The sequence below is a fragment of the Pituophis catenifer genome, unplaced genomic scaffold (genome assembly GCF_029215685.1).
Source record: "Pituophis catenifer annectens isolate HBS135680 unplaced genomic scaffold, rPitCat1.0.hap2 SCAF_1, whole genome shotgun sequence".
Classification (NCBI taxonomy): Eukaryota; Metazoa; Chordata; class Lepidosauria; order Squamata; family Colubridae; genus Pituophis; species Pituophis catenifer.
This window is the reverse complement of record NW_027256881.1, coordinates 282,366,247-282,392,612: the sequence shown is the minus strand read 5'-3', so window position 1 is coordinate 282,392,612 and position 26,366 is coordinate 282,366,247. Positions and strand designations below refer to the sequence as shown.

Genomic DNA, 26,366 nt, shown 5'->3' with positions numbered 1-26,366 from the left:
ACTCAGGGTGGTGAATAGCCGAGAATTAAAATAACATACAATATAAAAGTTAAAAGAATTAAAAATAAATTAAATTAAACGGCCGCCCCAATTTAAAACCCCTAGCTATACAATTAAAAAACTAACCCATAAAACCTATTCAGGCCAGGCCGGCTTGCTGAAATAAAAATGTCTTCAGGGCCTTACAGGAAGTGCGGAGATCCGGAATCAGCCGTATTTCGGGAGGTAGCTCGTTCCAGAGGGCGGGTGCTCCCACAGAGAAGGCTCTCCCCCTGGGGGCCGCCAGCCGACATTGCTTGACCGACGGCACCCTGAGGAGGCCCTCTCTGTGAGAGCGTATTGGCCGGTGGGAGGTTATCGGTAGTAGAAGGCGGTCTCGTAAATACCCTGGCCCTAAGCCATGGAGCGCTTTAAAGGTGAGAACCAACACCTTGAAGCGCACCCGGAAGACCACCGGGAGCCAGTGCAGTTCGCGCAGGAGAGGTGTTATATGGGAGCGCCATGTCGCTCCCGTAATCACCCACACGGCCACATTCTGGACCAGTTGGAGCCTCCGGGTGCTCCTCAAGGGGAGCCCCATGTAGAGAGCGTTGGCATAGTCCAGGCGAGAAGTGACGAGAGCATGAGTGACTGTACATAAGGAATCCCGACTCAGAAAGGGGTGCAACTGGCGTATCAAGTGAACTTGATAAAAAGCCCCCCTGGCCACGGCCGTCATGTGCTCTTCTAAAGACAGCCGTGTGTCCAGGAGGACGCCCAAGTTGCGAGCCCCCTCTGTGGGGGTCAATGACTCACCCCCAATAGCCAGCGATGGCAGCAGCTGGCTATATCGAGATGCCGGCATCCACAGACACTTGGTCTTGGAAGGGTTGAGTCGAAGCCTGTTCCTCCCCATCCCCCAATGATTCTATTCCACCATTTCTTTGATATTAGTGTAACTCTTGTCCTCTAGCGAGTTGTCTTGAGATGAATTGGCTGTGGCGAGTTGGCCATGGAGAATTGTCATAGACCTGGGGAATTTTGGAACTTGAATCTAAAACACGAAAGGAGCAGTTTTCACATAATCTCTTCTCTTTTTTCAAGGCTTCCATTGGATTAACACCTCGGATATGTCAGGTAGTTATGTTATTAAATGAAATACTTCATTTAAGTTTGTCACAGAAGATAGAAAATATAAATTATTGCTTTCCATAGGGTCTTTTTTCAAGAGAAGGTGCCTTTTCCAAGCAGTCAACATCATGCAGAGTAGAAGTTAGGTAGGTATTGCTTAATTTTCTCATAAGGTCATATATTTTTACTAATTCTTCTTTTCTGTATCAAACCACTGGTAATTTCTTTCTTTCTGTGTTTCTTTGAACTAGAAAGCATAATTATTGTCATTTGTAATTACATCATGTTTTAGAGGATGTTTGGATGTCTAATATTTGGACTGTGTTCAGTTATCCTTAAACAAGTCCCAAATAACTTTATAGAACTTTTACATTGTAGTATATACTTAAATAATAGCTTTTACAGATGTAAAACTGCAGGGAATGGAATTAATAGGGCTTTGCAGTATTTCTGATTTGATTCCTAAAAGGTACTTAAGAGTGTCTAGGAATATGAACCTAGCAGCTTCTACAACTCTTTAAAGCAATCATTCCTTTTTGTAGGATTGTTCAGTCACCCTTTGCACTTTCCATAAAATCCCAAGAAAGGCTGCTTTAAAGAGTTATCATCGGGTATTACGTTCATTCCTCTGAAGCAGAGTTGGGCTGCTGCCAGTTCTCACTGGTTCGGACAAACCGGTAGTTAAGATTCTGCGCAGTTCGGTGAGCTGGCCCCACCCCCACTCATTTTTCAGCCTATTTTCCGGGCCATTTTTCAGCCCCAAAAAAGACGTGAAAATGGCCTGGAAATGGCCTGAAAAACAGCCAAAAATGGCCAAACAACAGGCCGAAAAATGGGCAGGGGCGGGGCCAGCCAGTGGTGGGATTAGCCCCAACTGGCTGAATCCTACCTCTGCCTTTGAGGTGAGTGGCCGGGAGATGGGGCTGGGTGTGATAAGTGACATCACCCACCCAGTCACATGACCAACCGGCCATGCCTACCCTGCTAGAGAACTGGTTGTTAAGTTATTCAAACCCCATCACTGCTCTGAAGGCTTTTTGGAACTGAATGCAAGGCAATTTTTTTTTTTAATTTGATTTATATGCCGCCCTTCTCCGGAGACTCAGGGCGGCTTACAATGCTTTAAGCAATTCACAACTCTCCAATAGAGATTCCCTTTCTTAACAAGAATCTTCTCTGAGAGGAAAGGATCATTTTAGATTGAAAAATAGTATTAACACCTAAGGTTGCTGTGCCTCCCTACCAAATATTCTCCAAAGCTATTCTTACAATATTTTGTGACTGTATTCATTTCATCACAAAAATAGCCAAAGCAGACATCAAACCAACCAATAAAAGAATGCCAAAATTATTTTTTGCCAGACTCTCTATTGTTTTCCCTACTATTACTTTGCTGGATTGATCTTGCTACTACAGTGTCCAAATACTTAGATGAAGAATATTTTGCTCATCTCTATTTCTTTCTTTCTAGTTTCCTAGAAATTTATAATGAGCAAGTCCGCGATTTATTAAGGCAGTCAAATCATAAGAAGCCATATACGCTTCGTGTCCGTGAACACCCTGAGATGGGGCCATATGTTCAAGGTAATTGTCTTTTTAAAGGTAGATATTATTCAGAGAGAGGGAAATATTTTACTTTAGCTTTATTTCCTTACATCTTGTGAAATGTTTTTTCATTTTATCATTCATTTTGCCATTGCTTTTGCTTACTGTTTCTAGAAGTTCTGAGGGATGGATAGAGATCCAGTGTTATTCAAAGAGCTTGTGGCCCTTCTACGTTTCCCTAACTTTATGTTTTATGCATCTAGCTATCTAATGACTGCCAGTTGCTGCCAAAATTTATTGGAGATAAACTGTCAATGATTTTTGACAAGAAAATTATTGAATATAAACCTTGAATATATTATTCTTAATAGTAAAGCTACTAATGAAAAACTATCAAAAGCTACAATTATTAATACAAACTACTTTTGAAAGGTGTACTTTGTATGGAGTTGTGTAGATAAGATTGTTCTTGACAAATCAAGTAATTGGGACCTAGCTAATTACATCTGCCTAACCTTTAGGGGGCATTCCATATAAGGCTGTTGTATTTAATGTGTGTCTAAGGATCAGTTCATAAGGTCTTGAAAAGTACTGATGTCTTTCTGCTGGTAACGGTGAAACATTGAACACAGTTCAGACTTTCAAAAAAGCTTGTCTCCATATCTAAAATTAAAATAAAACCCTCTTTGTTTAACAAGGTCATGTGATAGACATAAAATGTTTTACTGTATACCCAGACTGAACTGATTTCAAAATTGATAATTCAGTTTGAATGAATTATTAATCATATCATACTAATAGTGTAATATGAACCTGATATATGAATAGAAGGAGCCATCAGTACCTAACATGACCAGCAAGTCTTGAAAGGTCAGAAGGAAGAATTGGTTTAGGATGGTCCCAATTTTCCAGCTAACTGTGGTTCAGTCTGTTTACGTGTTGTGAGATTAAAGAGCTTTCATTGTGCCTTTTGTGCTCTTGTGTCTTCTATAATTTTCCAATCCCATTTTACCTACTTATTTGGATATTGCTTGGAAAGTATCTGTCACATGTTATGTTTTAATAGAGGTTAATAAGGGAAAAGGAGACATGGGAAATTATTTGAAAAGTATGGAGAATGCTTTGTGCAATCACTAGGTATCCTTAGTAATATGTATTTCTTATCTTCCATACAATTAAAATACATTATGTAACTGAAGTTTGATTCATTGATTTTGCATTCACAATGCCCTTAAACAGTTATCCCTTCTTGTTCCAGCAATACTGTGATCCTCTGTTTCATCCATAATATATTTTTCTATTTGAAATCTTTGTTTTATTAAATATATATCCTACACTTCTGTCTTTTTGGCATTCAAGGTAGCTTATAACACATTATTAAGTGTAAAAAATCAAAGGAACACAGTAAAAATAAAAAAAACCAGAAACATTAAAATAAAAAAATTGATTGAAGTAATAATTAAACATTTGGTGGAAGATATTGTTCTTTTTTCATTTTTTTCTCCCTGAAGGTGTTGTTTTTGGTAATAGGCCAAAAACATCCCCTTGGTTAGTACATTCCACAAGCTGGGCTCCACACAGGAAAAAATCTCCTAGGATATCCAGTTAGGAAAGCTTCTGCTGCAGGAGGGGTCATCAAAAGAGTCTCTCCTGCTAATCTCAATGTCACAGAAGATTTCTATTCTTCAGTGCCCTCTGGATTCCTGAGACAGGAATTTCTATGGAGATTCTCAGTCATCCAGGTCATGGCTGTCCCAAAGATGCTTTTTCAAGAGGCAACTGGACTTTCTGGTTTTTCTTTGAAGACATTTCGCTTCTCATCCAAGAGCTGAAGAAGCTGCTTGGAAGCGAAACGTCTTCAAAGAAAAACCAGAAAGTCTAGCTGCCTCTTGAAAAAGCATCTTTGGGATAAAACACTGGAAGATTTTTTTTTTTTAAAGTATTGATTCTTCTTCCTTAAAATCTCTTCCAGGGCTATCTCAGCATGTGGTTACAGACTACAGACAAGTAGTTGAACTTCTGGAAGAAGGGATAGCAAATAGGTATTTTGTATTAAAGTACTCTAATTCATGTTAGCTTATTTATAATTATTTTTCTCATTGTCCTTCTATATTGCAGCTTTCATCAGCAAAAGGAATGGTTAATCGTTGCAAGGAATTATCATCCTCTATAATAGCATACTAATTTTCAACACTGCAGATATAATCATGATTAAATAATAGTTTCTTAATTTAAATGTTTTAATTCTATGAAACTTATTTTCTTGTGTTTTATAAAAATTATAGACATAATCTAGATATATAGCGGTATGTGACATCCATGTGATTCTATATATCTGAGTCATGTGGTGGAATATAATTTTACATTTACATTTACATTTACAATTCCAAGGATAATCCATATATGGTCTAAACTTCAGCTGCTTCTACCAAAATTTGAATCTTGTGATATGATGGTTAACTTGTTTTCATATTTATTCTTCCATATAAGTTATCATAGTCACTATTACCTACCTCACAGAGAATAAAATATTAACTTTTCTTTTCTTGTGTGTAGAATCACAGCAGCTACCCATGTTCATGATGCCAGCAGTAGATCCCATGCTATTTTCACCATCCAATATACTCAAGTTAGTTGAATTTTCCCAGTAATTTTTGAAACCCATAAAAGCAAGTCTTGTTGGTGCTGATCTCATCTATGAATACATTGTAACAAAATGACATTGTCATAAAAGTAATTTGAACCATGGAGCATTATACTATACTCGTAAATGTGTAACCACTGATGTGTGACATTTTTTTTTTCAATTGAAAGCTGCATCCCCTTCAGTTGAGCTAATTTAATATTGATGAGTAGGGTGAAAACCAAAAGTGAGAAGGCCATCATTATCTCTTCCTCTCTTTTTCCGCCTCATATCCTTGTCTCTCCTTTATGCCAACCTACCTTCCGTTTCCACACTTTCTCCCTCTCTGCCCAATGAACTGCTAAGATAAAAGGTTGATATTGCCTTTGCAACTTCATATCTGATGAACATCTTCAGTGTTTATGTATCTTAAAGTAGATTAGGAATTTTAATTATGATGTTCTTCATCATAGCCTCTCCCTCTCATGGTTTGATTTTATTTTTGCTATTTGGATTGCATATTGTTTTAATTATTGTTTTAAATTTGACATAACATCCAAGAATTGAGACTGTAGCAGGATAAAAATCAAATAAGTACATATACTTTGCAAGCATGCAATCCCATTGGTATAAATGCAGGTTGACCGCTTGAAGCACCTCACACAATCAGTCTGTTCTAGAGTATAGAAAAAATAGAATTTTTACTCTGAAATCACATTGCTTAAATTTGTTTTCCTTCAGGCTATACTTGAGAATAATCTGCCTTCTGAAACAGCAAGCAAGATCAATTTAGTGGACCTTGCAGGCAGGTAATACTTAGTTTTTGGAGATAACCTCTTAAAAGCCAATTATGCATGATTGTTTACTGTTAAGAACAATTTCTCTTTTATACTATTTGCTGTGGAATTTCTGTGTGTGGAGTCTGTGGGAATTCTTGGGTACATCTGAAGTTATAAAGGAAGCAGAGTGATGCGGTGGCCTAGAGGTGGAGCTCTCACCTCACAATCAGGAGGCTGTGAGTTTGATCCTAGGTAGAGGCAGATATTTCTCTCTCTGGGCACCATGAGAATATATCTGCTGAACAAAGCTCCGCATTGGTGACAGGAAGGGCATCCAGCCATTAAATGATCTGCTAGCCCTATTCAGTTGCAAGGGATTATGGCAGGGGTGAAATCCAGCAGGTTCTGACAGGTTCTGGAGAACCAGTAGCGGAAATTTTGAGTAGTTCGGAGAACCAGTAGCGGAAATTTTGAGTAGTTCAGAGAACCGGCAAATGCCACCTCTGGCTGGCCTCAGAGTGGGGTGGGAATGGAGATTTTGCAATATCCTTCCCCCAGGAATTTTAATTTAGATAGCTGTGTGTAAATTGCCTTACACGTGAGCTTGCATACCTTTATTGGCTTTCTCATGTGCTTCAAAATAAAATCCAGAATAGATTTTCATTTTATTTTTTCATTTTTCATTTTATTAAATTTGTATACCGCCCTACTCCCGAAGGACCCAGGGCGGTGAACAGGCACGAAATAAAACACATAAATACAAAAGTTAAGACATGATTAAAACCCAATTAAATAATTTTTGCCCGAGACAATTTAAAACTCCCAATAATTTAAAACAAATTAAAATTTGAGTTTAAAAATTTAAAAGAAGGGGAAAAAATTAGGCCAGGCCGGCCTGCTGGAATAGGAGTGTCTTCAAAGCATGGCGGAAAGTGCGCAGATCCGGGATCCTCCGTATCTCCGGGGGGAGCTCGTTCCAGATAGTAGGTGCCCCCACAGAGAAGGCCCTCCAGTCAGTCGACATTGTTTGGCTGACGGCACCTGGAGGAGCCCCTCTCTATGAGAGCGTACCGGCCGGTGGGAGGCTGTTTGTGGTAGTAGTACCCGTAAGTAGCCAGGTCCTAAGCCATGGAGCGCTCTAAAGGTGGTAACCAAAACCTTGAAGCGCACCCGGAAGACCACCAGGAGCCAGTGCAGCTCGCGCAGGAGAGGTGTCACACATCAAACTCACATCAATAAACTGATTATTAATACATTACAAATGTTGATGAACACCTTTCTGACAAATGTTCTTAATTGAAGGCGAAAGGTTGAGCTGACATTTGCCAAACATAATATATTGTGAAGGGAGAAGTAGTGAAATGGATTTTGTTAGAGCTGTATATACCACTTAACAGATTATGTGAAGATGCATTTACTGTACATTGTGTGAGAATAATTTCAGTATTCTGGAAAAAATTAAACCTTGGAATGCTTCTGCCTTCTAGTGGATGCATATACAGGTTCTCAGTTCTTTGGAAGCAATTATATTTACCTTTTGTCAATGTTATGATGCATCTTTGGCATCAGATTACCCATGATAGGATTGATGATAGCATTGTAATTCTGTAATATCTGGATGATCATACATGTGGTAAGTCCATGGATAAGTTACAGACTTTTGAATAGCAGGATTTCCTTGCCAAATTTAAAGTTTACATGTTTTGGAAATATTAGAAAACTTTATGTAGGGGCTTATATTTGTGAAAATAGGTTATTCTTTTCATTATTTGAGAGTTGTAGAATGTTTTCTCATTTCTTATGTTGCTACTTTTATATGCTGATAATCATTGCTATGACTTCAATGATCTCTTTGGTTATGTGTTTCAGTGAAAAGGCCGATCCTAGTTATTGCAAAAATCGAATCACAGAGGGTGCCAACATTAACAAATCATTAGTTACTCTTGGAATTGTCATCTCTACTTTAGGTAAAAATAAAATTAACCTTTATTTAAACCATAATGAAATGTTAATGGATCACCCATTGAACTTTTCCTATGATGCATACTTGCAAGCGGGCATGAGTAAATAAATGAAGTACTGTATTCATAAAATATTTCATTTGCTATTAGATGGGAGACAGGATTATAAAAGAAGCATTGGCTGCCCTCATACTTCATAAATTGTGACTTCTTGTCTTGTTCATCTCCTTTTTTTAAAGGAGCTCTTGATCTGTGGATTAATTAATTACAGCAGAGATGCACATCTCCAGTTTGAACGTGGTCCCAGAAATGTCATGCAGCCCCCTGAGGCTTCCTTATCTTGCAGATGACCAGCTGTGCCAATAACTCAAGTTTTCTCCAGTCCTCCTTCCCATACTGCTTTTCCATTGTCACTGTTGCTGCCATATACCTCTATTGTTTATCTTCTGTATATAATTTTCTTGGGGGTCCAACCTGTCTACTTCACTTCTTTACTACTACCAGAACAATAGTTAACCTACTGGTATTGTCTTGGCTTTTTGCTTATCTGTGATGAATTTGCTATCAATTTGCAGCCAAGAGAAGCAGCATAGTGACTTGAAAGGACAGACTAGGAAGCATCATTCTTTGCCCTTCTGCTTTTCTTCTCACCTTTTTGCAAGAAATGAGTGCAAAGAACAGTGAAGAGTGCTGCTACTTTTATCCACTTTCAGCTTCTTCCTGCTAAGTTGCCTTATTTCCTGTTATCTTTTGGTATCAACAGACAAACAGGAAGCAGCTGCAGTATTAAGGAGAAAGAAAGAGCAGTCCTTTTCTTTTAGACTTAAATTCCTTCTCTGTGTTCTTTCTGTTTCCTTCCACTTTACTGCTTGACGACCATAACATTCAGAAACTTGGGCATGTTGTGATTCCCTAAAAGAGAGATGAAGAATGAATGGACTCTGCCTACCAGCCCCTTCCTAGAAATGGCAGTAGCAAACTCCTTGCTTTCAATGGTGGGAAAGTGTTAGCAATTTGCTAAAGAGAGTAGCAGCTTTTTGCTGAGAATGTATATACAATAATGAGAGAGAATGATGTGAGTCATTCATATGTGAGTATCTGGTGTCTGGTCACTTATATTAGTATTTTTCGTTGGCAGAAGCACCACAGACCAATCCTTTGCTGTTTCCAGGGCAGCCCTGCGGGCCAGATCTAAGTACCCCACGGGCTGCATCCTTGAGTTTGATACCCCTGAACAAAACAGTATAGTCTTAATCTTGGACTGTTCAAAGTTACTTTAGCATGAAAAAATATTTTTAGATTGTTTAAAATATTTTTTTTATTGTATAAATCTGACCTTTTTTTTTTTTTTTTTTGCTTCTTAGCCGAAAACACTCAGATGTTCAGCAGCTGCCAGAGCATCAGCAGTATAGCCAGTGAAGTGGACAGTGACCGTACAGACAGTTACTGTGGCTCCAATATCAATAGCTGCAAGCGTCAAGCTTATATTCCATATCGGGATTCCATTCTTACTTGGCTTCTGAAGGATAGTTTGGGTGGCAATTCCAAGACCATAATGATTGCAAGTAAGTATAAGAATTTGCTGTGATTTCAGGAATGGTCATATGGTCTAAATATTCCTAAAAGCAGTATTCTATTAATTGCCCAAGGACAGTGTAATATCTCTCTGAAAGACGTGTGACATAAAAAATAATTGAGCATGAGCTGTCTGTCACATTATAAATTTCAATATGGAATTGTATTTTACCTCTGTCAGTAGTTCCTAATTGTTTATTTAAAAAGATTTATAAGCTGCTCTTACACTGTAGTTATGAAAGGCAGAGATCTGGCAACATGTAAAAAAAACCCTACACGCTGTTAATAATATAAAGAAAAAATGAGTAGAAACAGATTAAAATGAGATAATCTGCTAATTTATCATCATAGCAAACTAAGTATGCGCTGCAATATGTTTTGATACTAGATAGAAAGGCAAAAACAAAAGCATTTAAAAAAATCCATACATTAAGCATTGTTTTTCTTTCCTGCATTCCAGCCAGAAATATCACTGCATCCGGTGTGTTTTGGAGAAATGCTTGTCTAGCCAATTTTAAAGAACGAACAGGGTTATGGGAGTAGATGGTCTATAGGTTTGCAGCAGCAAAGAGTTTTCAATGCCAGTAATACTTTTCAATTGTTCTAGAAACCTACCCAGTTACTGGGAAATTAATCTTATTTGTTCAATAGGTCAGGCAGCCATCACTGTCAAATAATGTATAAGCTAAAATTTGTAGAACATTTTCAAACAGGGACAAGGATACAGCATGTTCCACTAATTTAGTCAAATGTTGTTAAGGCGGGTGTGATTATGGCTAAATTTGTCTTCTTTTGAGTAGGCATAATTTTGTCTCATACTTTATAAAAAGCATAGATCTGTTTGCCTACTGGCTTATCTATCTATTTTAAGGAAGACTGACTTGAAAATGTTTGGGTGTAACCATCTGTTGCAAAGATAGATGACTTACCCATATTTTCAACAAAGTTTACTTTGCCAAAAGTTGTCTTTTGATTCATCTGTTATTTGAATTAACATCAAGATTTGGCCAATAAGTGATTAGGTGCATAAACATATTTTATAGCATATTAAATATGGGTCCAACTCCAAGTTAGTGAAGAATCAAAAAAGCAATCACATAAGGCAAGGACCATTACTGTTTTAAGTCAGTTTCTCTTCAAAACATTTCAGTTTTTGTTACTGATAATTTCTGGTGATTTGCATGCATGAAAAGAGTAGCAGATCAACTCATATTGCTCTTGGGTGGAAGAATAAAATGCAAATGGTTTTGCCTTCAAAATATCTAAAGCACATTTTATAATGTTTTTTAGTAATTTTCTTTTTCTATCTGTAGCTATTTCTCCTGCAAGCTGTTGCTATAATGAAACTGTGAACACCTTACGCTATGCTTCAAATGCCAAAAAAATTATTAATAAACCTCGAGTAAATGAGGTGAGCTACCTTGTGTGTTTCTTTTATTTTATTAAGCATTTTTCATAGCTCTCTAAAGGATTATATCATTTTTGTTTGTATAATTTTTATGCATTTTTAAAACAATTGATGCTGCAGTTCTTTTAGTGTCACCTTTTTTCCTAATACATTATAGTACTTCTCACTTAATGACCACATTTGGGATCACCCACTCCTTTGCTAAACAATGCGATTGTTAAATGAAATGTCATGTGACTGTTGAACTTAATGGCATCAGTTTTGCTGTCGTGGTTAAGTGAATCACTGCAGGTTGTAAAGTGATGTGACTGCAACTTGTGACTTCCTGCCAGCTTCTCCAATGACTTCGATTGTCAGAAGCCTGCTGTGAAGGTCACAAATGGCAATCATATGACCATGGGATGCTGTGACCGTCATAAATGTACACCAGTTGCCAAATAACGATCATGTGACCACGGGACGCTGTAAATGCCATAAATGCATGTTGGTTCTCAAGCTCCTGAATCATGATCAGGTGATGCTACAACAGCTACAAGTTCAAAGATTAGTTGTAAAGCTACTTTTTACATACCATTGTAACTTTGACTAGTTGATGAATGAAGCAGTCAATAAGTGAGGATTATCTACTATATGTAGTAACAATAGCAATAGCACTTAGGCTTATTTACTGCTCCAAAGGGCTTTACAGCCCTCTGAGCGGTTTACAGAGTCAGCCTATTGCCCCCCCAACAATCTGGGTCCTCATTTTACCCACCTCAGAAGGATGGAAGGCTGATTCAACCTTGAGCCCCATCGGGATCGAACTCCTGGCAGTGGGCAGAGTTAGCCTGCAAAACTGCATTCTAACCACTGCGCAACTAGGGCTCATGTAAAGTATGCTGTCGTCATATTTACTTATTACATATGCAGTTCCCTAGTAATCATCACACATTAAGAGAGAAGAAGATTTAATTTAGACATCTAATATCAGGAGAAGTAATAAAGTTGTGCAATCCCTAATTTGTTTTTCTTTCCTGGTAATTGGAAGGGCAGAATATATTGAGGGGTAATGCCAAAAAATGTCCAATAATATAGTTTAGAACCAATGAATTGTTTCCTTTTTAAAAAGTTCCTCTAATTTTTCAGGATGCAAATGTGAAACTGATTAGAGAATTACAAGAAGAAATACGTAGATTGAAGGTTATGTTGATGAATTTTGAGCTGGTATGTGCAACTGTATTACCTACATTCAATCAAAATCATTCAGTTCGTCTGTATATATTGTTAGAAGTGTAATTTTGCTGTATATCAAATCTGATGGCAATCCAATATTTTCTGTTAAAATTGGTTCTCCTCAAGATATCAGTCAGATTTGTTACTGTCTGGATCCTAATCTGAACCAAGAAGCTTGCATCTCCAATTAAATCTTTTTTAAAAAAACCATTTTAGTTCTTAAGACCATATCCTATTTATTTTGTCATTAAGTATTTTCTACTAATAATTTGGCAGAGTGTGTTGCAGCACCCGTGACTTACAATGGGACAAATTTCTGTTGTAATTTACAGGATGGTGTTGATTGGTTATTAGGAGAGACAGCAACTCTCCTTCCAAATTAGATTTCCGTTCACAAGAAGTCAATAAAAGGAGCAAGGGGAACAAATTACTCAAGTAATTTGAAGAAAAATGAGTAATTCAGAGATGCTATTATGTCCAGAAAGCTACCAAACCACTGAAGCTATTCCACAAGTACTGTGTTTCCCCGAAATTAAGACCTTCCTGGATAATAAGTCCAATCGGACTTTTAAGCACATGCACTAAAATAAGCCCCCCCCTAAAAATAAGCCCTCCCTGAAAATAAGTCCTCCCCAAAAATATTTAAATGCATGTGCAGCCGGTCCTGGCCATTTCCTTTGGTTAGGGTTAGACAGAGCTGGAAATCAGGTAAAATGGCAAGAGGAACTCCGTCTTGTTCCACGTGGCCCAAAATAATAAGACCTCCCTGAAAATAAGGCCAAGCGCTTATTTTGGGGTTCAAAAAAATATAAGACAGGGTCTTATTTCGGGAAAACATGGTTTTTGAAATTCAAAGGACTTTGGGTTTTTCTTTCTTCTTTTTTTTCTTTCCCTTATGTATAATGCTTGAGTAATTCCTAAAGTTTGTAAAATACTATTGGAAATGAATTTGAAAGTATGTAAGTTACAAAGAAGTTTAAAAAAGATGTATTAGATTTTATCATCTTTAGAAAAAAAAATTAAAGGAAACCTTGGAGTTTCAAAATGGATATGAAAATGATTTCCCTAAGGTTAAAGAACATGAAAGAATATAGTGAAATTTTTTAATATAAATGATAATAGTCTACAAAGATCAATAAGTCTAATTAGAAATACATATTAATTCTCACAACAGGGAAGAAGAAAAAAGGGATTGTGGTTAAGATGGTGACGTACATTGTTTTAAACAAAGATTTTATTTGGTCCTGTTTCTGTTGGGGTTATGGTTTCTGATTTTTATACTTGATATAGAAAAAATGAAATTTATAATTTTGGTTTGAAGATTTAATAATTATGTAAGTTATAGAATTGGCTTTTAATACTTATAGATGAGGTAAAAAGTTGAGGCTATAACTGTATTAGAATTTTACTGTGTTGATAAGGGTTGGAAGTCAGCTTTTCGTATTTTTTTCCTTTTTCTCTCTAAATCCTTCACTACCCCCTTTTCTTTTCTTTCCTTTCCTTTCCTTTCCTTTCCTTTCCTTTCCTTTCCTTTCCTTTCCTTTCCTTTCCTTTCCTTTCCTTTCCTTTTCTTAATTTATATTTCCCATTGTATTTTATATGATAATAAACTTCAATAAAATATTTAAAAAATAATAAGAAAGAGAAAATGAAATGTACTGGATACCACAAAACACTTATCTAGAGAAATGTGAACAAGAAAATTGAACCTACATTATTTTGTCATTAATCTGTACTGAATATAGAAACATTTCAGAAATCTTATTAATGCTTTGTCTCCACAGATGAATTCTAGCCCTTCATGGAGTGATGACAAAGAAGGAAATCTTACAGAATTAGTACTTCAAAATGAAATTAAGGTTGGTATGCATTGTGTTTTTCTCAAAACTGTGGAAAAGGAGATTGTGGTCACAGATTAATGTCTGGGAGAAAAGGGAAAAAGAAAAAAAATTAGAGTGGATGAAGAGTTTTGAAATATGTCCGAGTATTTCTGTGCAATAAATAAAATGGGTAAGTTGTGAATGAAATGAAACCCAATCATTTTTTTAAATAAAGAAGGTTATATTAATATAAGCAAGACTTAACTAAAAAGAGACACTGCTGACAGTGATAGTTTTTACATTTATAAAATGGGTGTTCTAGATTTCTGATTCTGACTTCACCATTGATTTTGCTTGTCGGAAGATCACAAAAGGTGATCACATGACCCCAGGACACTGCAACCATCACAAATATGAGTCAGTTGCCAACAACATTTGGAGTAATACATAACTGTTATAAAAAGTTTTTTATCCTGCCCTTATTGTTTTTTTATAAATAACTCAAAGCAGCCAACAAGCCATATCTGTCTCCTCATATCTTCCCTTCTGAGGTGAATTGGGCTGAGAGGGAATGACTGGTCCAAAGTCTCCCAGCTGGCGTTCAGGCCTAGGACAGGATGAACTCACCATCTCCTGGTTTCTAGGCAAGCAGCTTAACCACTGCACCAAACTGGCTCTCAATTTTTTTTTTTTAAATTTGATTTATATACCGCCCTTCTCCGAAGACTCAGGGCGGCTTATAATGCATTAAGCAATAGCCTTCATACTTTTGTATATTTATACAAAGTCAGCTTATTGCCCCCACAATCTGGGTCCTCATTTTACCTACCTTAGAAAGGATGGAAGGCTGAGTCAACCTTGAGTCAAATTTTGTTTTACTTGCATGAAAAAAATATTAAAATAAGCACTTTTTTCTCATTTATCATCCCTAAAGATTGACCAGTTGACCAAAGACTGGACAGATAAATGGATTAACAGAAAAGCTATTATGGAAGAATACAGCGTGGATATCAACAAGAAAAAAGCTGGAGTGACAATAGATTCCAATTTACCTCATTTCATGGCCATGGACGATGACATCCTTAGTACTGGAGTCATACTGTACCATCTCAGGGTGAGACGAGAATTCTGTGTTTAGCTATTACTTCAAAATGACATAAGACTTAATAAGAATTGAAAACTTTAATCTGCAATACTTGTCTAATAACAAGGTTTCAAAGGTTTTGAAAAGGTTCAGAAAATAGAATGTATAAATGTTCATATTTTCATTCAAATAGTTCTGCTCTTATGTCTAATATTGTATTTTTTTGGACTATAAGACGTTCGAAGTATAAGACACACCTAGTTTTTGGGGAGGAAAATAAGAAAAAAAAATCTGCCTCTGCCTCCCAGCCATTTGCCTCTTTGCAGCAAACAGCAAACAGCGGGGTCAGCTTCAGCACAGCCTGATTTAGCACCAGCAGCTAATTGGCGGTTGGATCTACCTCCCGGAATACCTCCTATCAGCTGTTCCAGATTGCGGGGATCACCCCCACCCATTGGCGCCGGCACGCCCATCGCCGCTGCCACCTATCGCCGCCTCCGTGTGCCTCATTTTTGGCCTCTGTATACCCCATTTTCGGCCTCCGCGCATCCTGTTTTTGGCTTCCGTGTGCCCCATTTTCGGCCTCCACACATCCCATTTTCAGCCAGTTCCAGGCGGCAGGGATAGGTGACGATCCCCAATGCCTGGAACTGGCCGAAAATGAGATGCGCAAAGGCTGAAAATGGGGCGCGCAGAGGCGGCAATAGATGGCAGTGGCAATGGGCGGCGCCGGTGGCGATGGGCACCGCAGCCTTGAACAGCTGATAGGAGGTATTCCAGGAGGCAGATCCAACTGCCAGTTTGCTGCTCATGCTAAATCAGGCTGTGCTGTGCTGAAGCTGACCACGCTGTCTGCTGTTTGCTGCAAGGAGGCAAATGGCTGGGAGGCAGAGGCCGAAGGGTAGGGGCTGGCAGGTGTGTGGGACTTTGGCAACATTCACTGTATAAGACACACAGACATTTCCACCGCTTTTTTTGAGGGGGGAGTACATCTTATACTCCGAAAAATACAGTATATTATTGGGGCTTCATAGTAGTGTTTGTAAGGAAAAACCTTAGTTATTAAAAGTCTGAATAGCAAAATCAACAACATAATAATAAAGACTACATAGTAATAAAGAATAGCAGGAACTTTTAATAATGAGCTATATTCTTAATAATTGATAGTTTATCTTTACCATAATAATCATACTTACTTCATCATGGAATGTAATATTTCTGCATGTTATTGTTATGATTTACATGTTGTGTCACCCAAACCTTAAAGTTTTCACGTTCTAAATTATAATTGCCAGTAGTTTTTTATTTTTATTTTAAATCTATCCATATGCTGAAAAGGAAAATATGATGCTACATATGAAATATTTCCAGTTTGGTAATAAATATAAGCATTTTAAAGTTTTCAAAATTATTAAATGTACATATCTATGCTCAAAGTATACAAAGGCTATCTTATACGGCAAAAAGAAAAGGACAGTGGATAGATTAAAAAGAAATGTATTTTTCTACTTACGAGACAAGAACTGGAAAGACGAGGCATTATGATTGATTGGTGGCCATATCTTCAAATTGAGTCAAAATATACAGCAGACCGGAGACATTATGATTTTCAAAGCCAACCAAGTGAACTAGATAAAATTTTAAAAGGCACAGATGAGAAAATAATATCTAAAATTTATGGATATTTAATAAGGTATAAATTAGAGGAGGAAACAGTGAAAGAAAACATGGTAAGCTGGGCAAGAAATATAGGTCACAATATAGAGTTGGATAGATGGGACAAGCTATGGGCAGAAAATTATAAGATGACACTGTCGATTCCATACAAAGAAAATTTATACAAGATATTTTATAGATGGCACCTTCCTCCGGCACGTTTGGCTAAAATGTTTCCAAACACATCACCAATGTGTTGGAAGTGCAAGACACAAATGGGGACATATTACCATCTCTGGTGGTCTTGCAGGAAGGCACAACGCTACTGGCAAGAGATTAAGAGAATAATCGAAGAAACAACGAGTCAAAGTGTAGAAATGAAACCAGAATTCTTTCTATTTGGAATGACTACACCACAGTGTACCAAGGAGATAAAATATCTTACCATCCACATATTGACAGCGGCACGTATAGTGTACGCTCAGAATTGGAAATCCGAGATAATACCAACAGAAGAAAAAATAATAACAAAAATAAATGAATGCGCAGAGATGGATAGGCTCACAAAAGAGCTCCAAGATAAAGAGAACACTGACTTTTATTTAGTTTGGCAAAAATGGTACACATGGTTAGAAAGAAGAATAGGGCCAACAACATAGGACATTAGGAGAACATAACTCAAGAATTGTAGAAATAGATACATGAGATGAGCCGTAGGATTGTATAAATAAATGGTTAATATGTTTGTAGAAAGATACTGCTGAACTTCAATGAATATATTAAGGTATAAGCAAGTGAATTTGTAAATAGTATGATTAAGGAAAATTGGTTAAATGGACATTAATCACCGATGCGAAGGTTTTCTAGAAGTTAGTCGATTGACTCTTTGTTAATGTATAAGTGTTTACATGTATTTGTGTTTTATGTTTGTATATGTTAATAAAATTTTTTAAAAAAATGTATTTTTCAAATCAAAATTTATACCCAGAACTAGAACGTCCAACTTGTTAATCACTTGTCTAAGAGGTGGATAAGGAAGTTGTAATATAAATTATAATACCTGTGCATTTTAATATTGTCATGTTTTCTCTTAAAGTATTTAAAATATAATGCTAGTCTTATTTGCTGTTTATAATAACTAATGCAACATATTTAGAATTGACAGTTTATGCTCTGCATAAAATTTTCAACTGAGTTTGTATGACCCAATACTTTCCTTTAAAAATTTCAATTTAGGCTCCTTTCCAATTAATAATTGTATACAGAAGTTTAGCCTCAGCTCGAGGATGCCTCAGTTACAATTCATAAAGTTTAGCTCTACTTCTTTTACATTCCTTCTGGGGCCAGTTTTCTGAGCTGTTGTGAAAGCAGTTTGTCAGTCTTCTGTCAACACAGGTCTTGCTGTTTTGTATGATGCGAGGCACTTCCATTGCAGCTGTAGTGGTGATGGTGAGAGGCTGGGATTTGCTCAGTTCCTACTGTCCTCTTCTGGACTATGGGAGTGGGGCAGGCAATCCACTCAACTCTACCCCACCCAAAGAGATTTGCCTTTTCTTCCATAGGTGGATATGTGACTGATAGGCAGATATTTCAACCAAAGACCTTTTGCCGCTAATGGCTATGGCCAGCAAAACCATCCTGCTGAGCAAATCTGCGTAACAGCCTCCTCCTGCTCTGTGGATCATCTCCATCTTTATGGGGCATGCGGATGGAGGCTGCTCATGGTCTGGGTTGGGACTTCCCAATAAAGTAGGAGGGAACCAGCTCTCCTTCTTTTTGGGAAGGCTGTCAGTCCCAGATCCATGAGGCTGGAGTGATGGAAGCTATGCTAGCCATCTATCAAAATGTGTCCCTTCTTCCATCTTCTCCCCATGCTAGGCAGGATGGTTATTGGATGTTTTCCTTGCCAGCAGGAAAATCCACCTCTCACTTCATCTTATTTAATCTGCAGTATACATTTAGGCCAATCCCACTCATGAACCACATTAATGAAGCAGAGTAGACATTTTAGGGACTGGAGGCCATTGCAGAGATTATATAAAGTCCATTCTTATTATTGATATTTCAGCAAAATTATTGTGATATAATTAAGGGGGAGATGTATGAAATTAAAGAATTGGTGTTTATGTTTATTAATATATCACATTCCTTTCTTTTTTCTAAACTAACATCTATTGTTTAAAATATGCATATTGTTTAATTTCAGTTGGCAAAAAATATTTCAGTTAGCCTGATGAACTTTTTTCATCTTAAAGTTCTGGCACACGGATGATTTCGTCATACTTATGCAGCTGAAATATTTTGCTTAAGTGTTCAATTTGAACAGAAAACTGGATCCTTTTCAAATGTCTGTTCAGAAGCTTGCCAAGATTAGGAAGAATTCTGTTGTGGCAAAGCAATACCTCTGAACAGCTGGCTAGATTTATTTTTATTTTATTTTTTTGAATTTTTGCAATCCTTCTACATCAGATTCAGAAAGACTGCAGTAGAAATATTGTTTAAATAATTATTTTAAATATTGGCATGCTGGTCTTCATAACAAAGCAAAAAAGGTTTTCCTCCATCCATATTAATTAATTTACAGTACTTGAAAGTGGCTGAGGATATCTTTATATGGAAAGAAGCCTAGTTTGCAGATTTTATCAACAGGATGCTTATTTAAACCCTTTTAAGCCTGTTTCATTAACACTACACTAACAACTTTGTCCCCTCTTTCTTTGCTTCTAGATGCTGCTTTTTTCTTTTCTTTATGCTTTGCCCTTTTTAAAATTCATGTATCTGTAATTTCAACTGAGGAACAAGAAGGTAAAATGATGTTTTTCATTTCCATAATAAAACGCTGCTGCACCATGTATATGAGCAGCAAAGAAGATCAAAATATACTTCTTGTTTATATTTTAACATACCTATTTATGGATCTTGGCTGATGGTAGCAATTGCTATAAAATTGGAAATTTAAAATTACAGTGAAATGAACTCTTTTAAGGGGGAGAAAGGATCATTTGTGTCACTGGGTCACATGTTCGCCGTGCCTGATAATACTATATTTCAGAGATATAAAAGTACTCTGATCCACAATTCTGCTTTCTTATTAAATACAGACTAGCTTATGTTGTATGTAATGAAAAATCTATAAATTTTAGATGTGTACCATCTAGATTTATTGCTGTCAAAGAAAATTCCTTGTTCAGATAAAAAAATGTTAATATAGGTAATTGCTTTTTGCTAATCCTGATAATGAATTAAATTTGATGTGGTTACTTTTTTTTTTTTAGGAAGGAACAACCAAAATTGGAAGAAGTGATTCAAACCAGGACCAAGATATTGGTAAGAATTATGATATATATAATCCAGGAGTTTACAGTCTTAAGATCGCCTCAATTAAAAGCTACATTATGGTTTTTCATGGTTCCATTTATTGGGCATATGTGTAATTGAAGTTGCCAAGAAAACTGCTTGGAGATGTTCATAAAATCACCAGGAGTTGAGCTTAATTGAAAGATTTGGCTAATTTTATATATTGACCAACATTAAATTCATCAAATGATATATGTAGGATATTATATTCCATTATAAATAAATAACATAAGTTTGATAATTATGCTATAATGTATTACAATTGGTAGTAAATTATAATTTACTATAATTTACTGTACTGGCTCAGTACAGTCAGCTACAAAACAAAATAATTCTTTCAGAAAACGGTTATGCTGGGTATTGTGAGGCAAATAAATCCTGTGGGTAAGGAAATCATTCTTTAAGCACATTTATTGTATTGAGATTGGGTCATTTTAAAATTAAATTTTAATGATTGAACAAAATTTTGATCCTGATGGGAACACTGATATGTGTAAACATGCAAGTATTCCCTTCACCCCGTATACAACTCTCACATGCATATACCATACCCACTGCTCCTCACCATTTTTCTACCCATTTGTATACAAACCTGAGAAGAAATATGCGACAATATTGTTTTCTACAGCCACCTGCTATTATTTTATTATTTTTTTATTAAAATTCATGGTTTTAAAGTTAGTTATTGAGAGGAAGATGAAAAAATGTCCTTGAGAAGCAGAGGCATAAAAGCTGTTCATCTCCAAGCACAGTTCTTGGAGAGTAAAGGTAAACCTAATCCTTTTCCATGTTTAGCTGTGTTGCTCAAGATAATTGCTTTCCCTTCTGCTCATGCAGTGAAAAAATGACAGTTTTCCACCACATTGACATGGGTTGTAGGAGATGGAAGCAGCAAAAAAGTGTCTTCTTTCTTCTAAGAACCAATGGAAATTATTTGTTTTCTTTTAATAACTTTCAGCAAGCAATCTGATCCAGCCAGCTAACACATTAACCTGGTTTATGAGCATTAAATTGCTGTTTTTCCACTAGTTATAATAACAGCAAAGTAGCAGCCCATTTCCTGCTGCTCAGCTGTTCATACTGACTAACTGGTTGCCAGAGGGGATAGTAACCTGCAAGCCATCCATCCATGTCTTCATCATTTTAGGCATTGTAGAAATTATTATTACTACTAATAAACATATCAATTCTGACAAGTTTTTCTAGATACACTGAAGGTTTGAAATCCATACACTTTGTAGTGTTGCAGGGTCAGGGGATTGAAAGGGACCATTGTATTGTAGACAATCGGCATGGGATTGTGACTCTGCGGCCTCTTCAGGGAGCTCATTGTGTTGTAAATCATCACAAAGTAACTGATTCTGTTCGTTTATCACAAGGTAAGAATTTGATGTTCATGGAATTTTTAATGCCTAAGATTCATACCTAAGGATGAAATCAGATATAGAATTAATAGTAGCTAATGACAGTTCTATCTTCCCTAGGTTTATCTATTCCCTTTAAAATCCTTTAAAACCATCTAAATTGGTGATCATCGTACACATTTTTCTTCCTCTTTCATAATATTTGAACATGAGTCATCCATTAAATTTCTTAGCAATATAGTCAGGACAGACAAAAGAAAGTAATTCTGTACATCATACATAATCTATGGAATTAACTTTATAATATGTTCCCTGAGGGAGCAAATGAGTGTATTTCTGTATTGACGTTCAAGCATTTGAAGCACTGTATGGTTAAACTGCTCTGATCAGTCTGATAAATTTCCTTTCTGGCCAACCTGTCTCCTTAGGTAAGTGAGCCAAGATAGATGCACTTTCAGATTAATTCCCCATACATGGTGAAGATTAATTCAAATTTAATGTTAATTCAAGTGTCTTTGTATTTTATTGTTGCTTTATTTTATTTTTATCCTTGCTTACTATTTTAGTCCCTTATATAGCTTTCTTTTTGGAATTTGTATTTTTCCATTATCTGGCCTCTATAAAGAAAGCCCTGTCAATATTTATAGGATGATGATGACAATCTATAGTTTAAATATACATTAAATATTTTCAAAAAAGTTTTTTCGTTTTCTAATTTTACTTCCCCCCCCCCCTTTCCTCCTTTTTAGGAGCTGTAGTAGTCCTTGGCAAAACTCACAAATTTAGATTCAACCATCCTGCTGAAGCTGCCCTTTTAAGGCAGAGGCGTTCAGTAAGTTTAGAGAGCATTTTAATTTTCTTTCCCAATTGCTAAATATTTAAATGTTGTATGTTGTTAGCCAGTAAACTTAAATGCTTTTAAAAGGCATTGAAAAGAAAAAGAAAAGCCGATGATATGTGATTGAGAATTCACACAATCTTTTATTATGGTTCTTCTATTTACTATATTTACTATATATTACTTCTATTTACTATATACTATTTCTATTTACTATTTACTATATTTACTATATAGTGTTTATTTACTAAGACTGTATTACTATTCTTCTTCTCATCCTTCCTATTACCTATCTCCTCCCACTCATGACTATAACTATGTTGCTTGTATTTTTACGATTTATATTGTTCTGTTGTTTCCTAATATGATTTGATTGCTATTAGTAACCTATGACTATCAATAAGTGTTGTATCTTATGATTCTTGATGAATGTATTTTTTCCTCTCTTTTTTTCTTGTTTTTCCTTTTATGTACACTGAGAGCATATGCACCAAAGACAAATTCCTTGTGTGACCAATCACACTTGGCCAATAAAGAATTCTATTCTATTCATTAGTCTTGCCACCCAGTCATATTTATTGGCTAGTTACACTCTCCTTGAGGATATAGTTTTCATATTGCTCTCACCACCACCATTTCCATTTCAGAACATCAAAACACTTCTATAGTTTTCTAGTACTGAAGGAAATATATGTGGCATCATGTCCATCCTGCTTTTTTCCCTTTCTTCCTTCCTTTATTTTGTTGTAGATATAGCACTGGCATATTACACACTTATTCTGGTAACCCATGTGCCAGAGATTGAGAAGAGAACATTCAGGACATGATCTGCCATTACTGTAAAATACTTTGATTCATGTCTAAAATACTTTGATTCATATAAAAGTGAAATTAAATCTGTATTTGAGATATTCAGATACTGGGCTCCAGGAAATAAGGGGCTATATTCTACAATAAAACTCAGCAAAAATGAAGAATACAAGTAGTTTAATGCTTCTATGATTTTTATTTTCTTCCACATTGTTTGTTTTTAACAGATCTGTGAAACTTCCTCTGTAGTGAATTTCAGATCTCTTGAATGGCTAGATCTGGATGGAGATTTTTCTTCCCTTTCCTATAGCTTTTATCCAGCTGAAGCAGAAAGGTAGGTTAAAAGGAGTTTAACTGAACAAAGATGCCATATTTCTGGATTCTGTATTTTTTTCCTTTTACAATGCTAGGATTAATTTCTTTTTACAATGTGAATGAGCCAGTATTAGAATTCATTCTTTCTTTACCTGTTCTATAGTAGTGAATTAACCAAACATTTTATTTATTTTAATTTTATTTTAATGTTCATATAAATAATATATTTCTTTTGTTTTGAGAAAAATTGAAAGTGTATGAGGAAGTGGAGCATATCTACTAGAATTATGCCAATGGGAAATAAAGTAATTAAATATTACAGTTATATAGAGCAACACAGTGGCCTAGAGGTGAAGACGCTGTCTCCCACTCAGAAGGTTGAGAGTTCAATCTTAGACAGAGACAGATGTTTCTCTATCAAGGCACAAAGAGAAAATACCTGCTGAGAACTCCATGTAGGCGTCAGGAAAGGCATCTATTCAGTAAATGCTCTGCTACACTCAATCACCCCAACTCCACCCTGAAGCAAGGGATTACAGGGCCCCTAAAAAAAAGTATTACAGTTATATGCAGTGAAAATGTATTGTTTGTTTTCACAGTATACATTCCACAGTTGGCAATTAATGCAAATCTTCTAAAACGTGTCTAGGAAGATAATTTGGCGTATACTATAATGAATTGATTGGGACATGATGTGCTGAAGATTGCAAACTAGGAGCCTGTGTATTTTGTGCATCTATGAATTATACAGTTAAAAACAGCACAGGGCTATATTTGCTTTCTGAATAGCATTATGCATTACTTAAGTAAGAGTAAGAATTTCACATTTATAGAAGTGAATTCATGCATACTCATCACCGAACATAGATTTTCTGGTCTCCCAACTTTGCAATTATTAGAGATGCTGAAATGAAAGATCAGAACAGAGTAAAACCCAGTGATCTGGATAAACTTGGCTTTTATTAGTTAATTAGATTTGTATTCTGCCTTAAATCTATATACAATGCTCTGTTTCTGTTTTTCTCTTCATAAAAAAAAAGTGGTGTCAGATAAACTGGACTACTAGATGGCCCAAAGTCATCTAGTAAACTGAGGGTAGACTGGAACTTAATTCCCCCCACCCCCAAGTTCTTGTCCGATGGACTTTTACATTATAGACAGTCTAGAAATTTTCAGATATTCAGTGGTATAAGTCGATATTAAATAATTAATACCTTGAATAATTACTAATACCTCCAACATTGGAGGCTCAGCAGTTAAAGACACTGAGCTTGTTGGCTGGAAAACTGACAGCCTGGGTTCAAGACGTGAGCGCTGTGCGACGGGGTGAGCCCTCTTACTTGCCCCAGCTTCTGCTCACAACAGTTCGAAAGCATGTAAATGCATGTAGATAAATAGGCACCATGTTGGTGGACAGGTAACAGTGTTTTGTGTGCCTTGGTGTATAACCATTGCCGGGGCTGCCTCCGTCCCAATTCCTAGGAAAGAAAAATCCTTGGCTCCAAAGATTCAGAGAAAAGGTACTTTTACTAGGAGAGAATTGAATGCAATAATTTTCAGGCAAGATCTGAGGCAAAAGCCAGTGAAGCAGCAAATTGAAACAAACCATAGAGCCCAACCCCCTGGTAGCTAGGCAACCAGAGGGCAAGCACTGGCCAGGAAATGTCTTGAGAAAGTCTTGATTCAAGTGCATTGTCTCTGACTGCTACATACCAAAACTCAAAGAAATGACCTTGGAGAGATAAGCAAAGTCCAGATTGTAGTTGCAAAGCTGCAATGAAAAATTCTCCCCTGACCTCCTCCCCCCATTTCCATGGCAGTAAGCAGCAAGCTGGCTGACAGTCAGACAGACCACAGAACAACACTAGCTCTCTTGACTAAGAAAGTGACACGAGCACCACCCCCTAGAGTTGGACACGACTGGACAGGGAAAACCTTTACCTTTATCAGCATTGCAATTTTGAGGAAGATTCCATAAAAGTTAAGGCTTGCTTCAATTTCGGAACAAGCACATTTGGGGAGGGTGTGTGGGAGTGTCGTTTATGGAGGGCTTAGTAGATCATCTAATATATTGACCTCACTGAAAGAGGCAGGGTGGACCTTTGGGAATACAAGCAAGAATTGCCTTTAATTTGTGGGGGGAGCCTCTGTATTAAGATCATAGGTTAGTTGGGTGCATATAAGGTGATGTTCTATAGACTGTCGATTGCTTACCTCTGATACAGAGTAGTCGTTTAGATTGTTTTGGGCCTTCATCAATTATTGTCCTTAACTAAGGGATCTAAAACAGTTGTTTCTATTGCTATTCGTTTATAATTTCATCTTTCACAACTTCTTGCTCATATAAGACTGTCTGGAGGAGAAATTTTGTTACGATAATTGTTCAGGAACCATGCCCGTCACTGATCTTCTTATTGAAGTATCAGTAATAAGTTTAAAAGGGATTCCAGTATTTATTGCAGTATTATCTGCAGTCTGTCTGCAGACATTTAAATTCAAGAGCTTTAATGTGCAAATCCAAAGACATAAATCCACATGTGGAAAGAAAAGCATGAAGAAAGCTACGCAGTTATGTGAGCTAAGCTGATCCTGGCTATCCAAAAAGAAGCATGAAATCTGGTTAGTATTTGGATGGAAGACCATTAGAAATGCTCAGGATTATAAAATAGAGTGGGAGTTTGAAAGCAATTCCATACAGATCATACAGATGTTAAGCGGATCTTTGACTTTGTTTTTCGGAAACCGGCTGAGAAGGTTGTAAGTGGGGAATCACATGATTCTGGGACAATGCAATTGTCATAAATACATGCCAGTTGCCAAGTGCCTGAATTTGGACACATGACCATGGGGATGTTACAACAATTGTAAGTGTGAAAAACAGTGAAAAATAACTTTTTTCAGTGCTGTTG

General features: G+C 36.6%; 1 protein-coding gene across 1 annotated transcript in view; it reads left to right on the top strand.

The window, feature by feature from the left end:
- The window catches only part of STARD9 (StAR related lipid transfer domain containing 9), a 93,691-nt gene that overhangs the window by 32,803 nt on the left and 34,522 nt on the right, over positions 1-26,366 (top strand). Inside the window, exons 5-20 of the mRNA XM_070935743.1 lie at positions 1,084-1,116; positions 1,195-1,256; positions 2,582-2,694; positions 4,628-4,697; positions 5,212-5,284; positions 6,020-6,087; positions 7,927-8,024; positions 9,383-9,583; positions 10,907-11,004; positions 12,127-12,204; positions 13,998-14,072; positions 14,968-15,147; positions 20,049-20,100; positions 21,372-21,509; positions 22,244-22,326; positions 23,370-23,476. Coding sequence (XP_070791844.1) covers positions 1,084-1,116; positions 1,195-1,256; positions 2,582-2,694; positions 4,628-4,697; positions 5,212-5,284; positions 6,020-6,087; positions 7,927-8,024; positions 9,383-9,583; positions 10,907-11,004; positions 12,127-12,204; positions 13,998-14,072; positions 14,968-15,147; positions 20,049-20,100; positions 21,372-21,509; positions 22,244-22,326; positions 23,370-23,476 — 1,529 coding nt within the window. The remainder of the gene's footprint in view (positions 1-1,083; positions 1,117-1,194; positions 1,257-2,581; positions 2,695-4,627; positions 4,698-5,211; positions 5,285-6,019; positions 6,088-7,926; positions 8,025-9,382; positions 9,584-10,906; positions 11,005-12,126; positions 12,205-13,997; positions 14,073-14,967; positions 15,148-20,048; positions 20,101-21,371; positions 21,510-22,243; positions 22,327-23,369; positions 23,477-26,366) is intronic.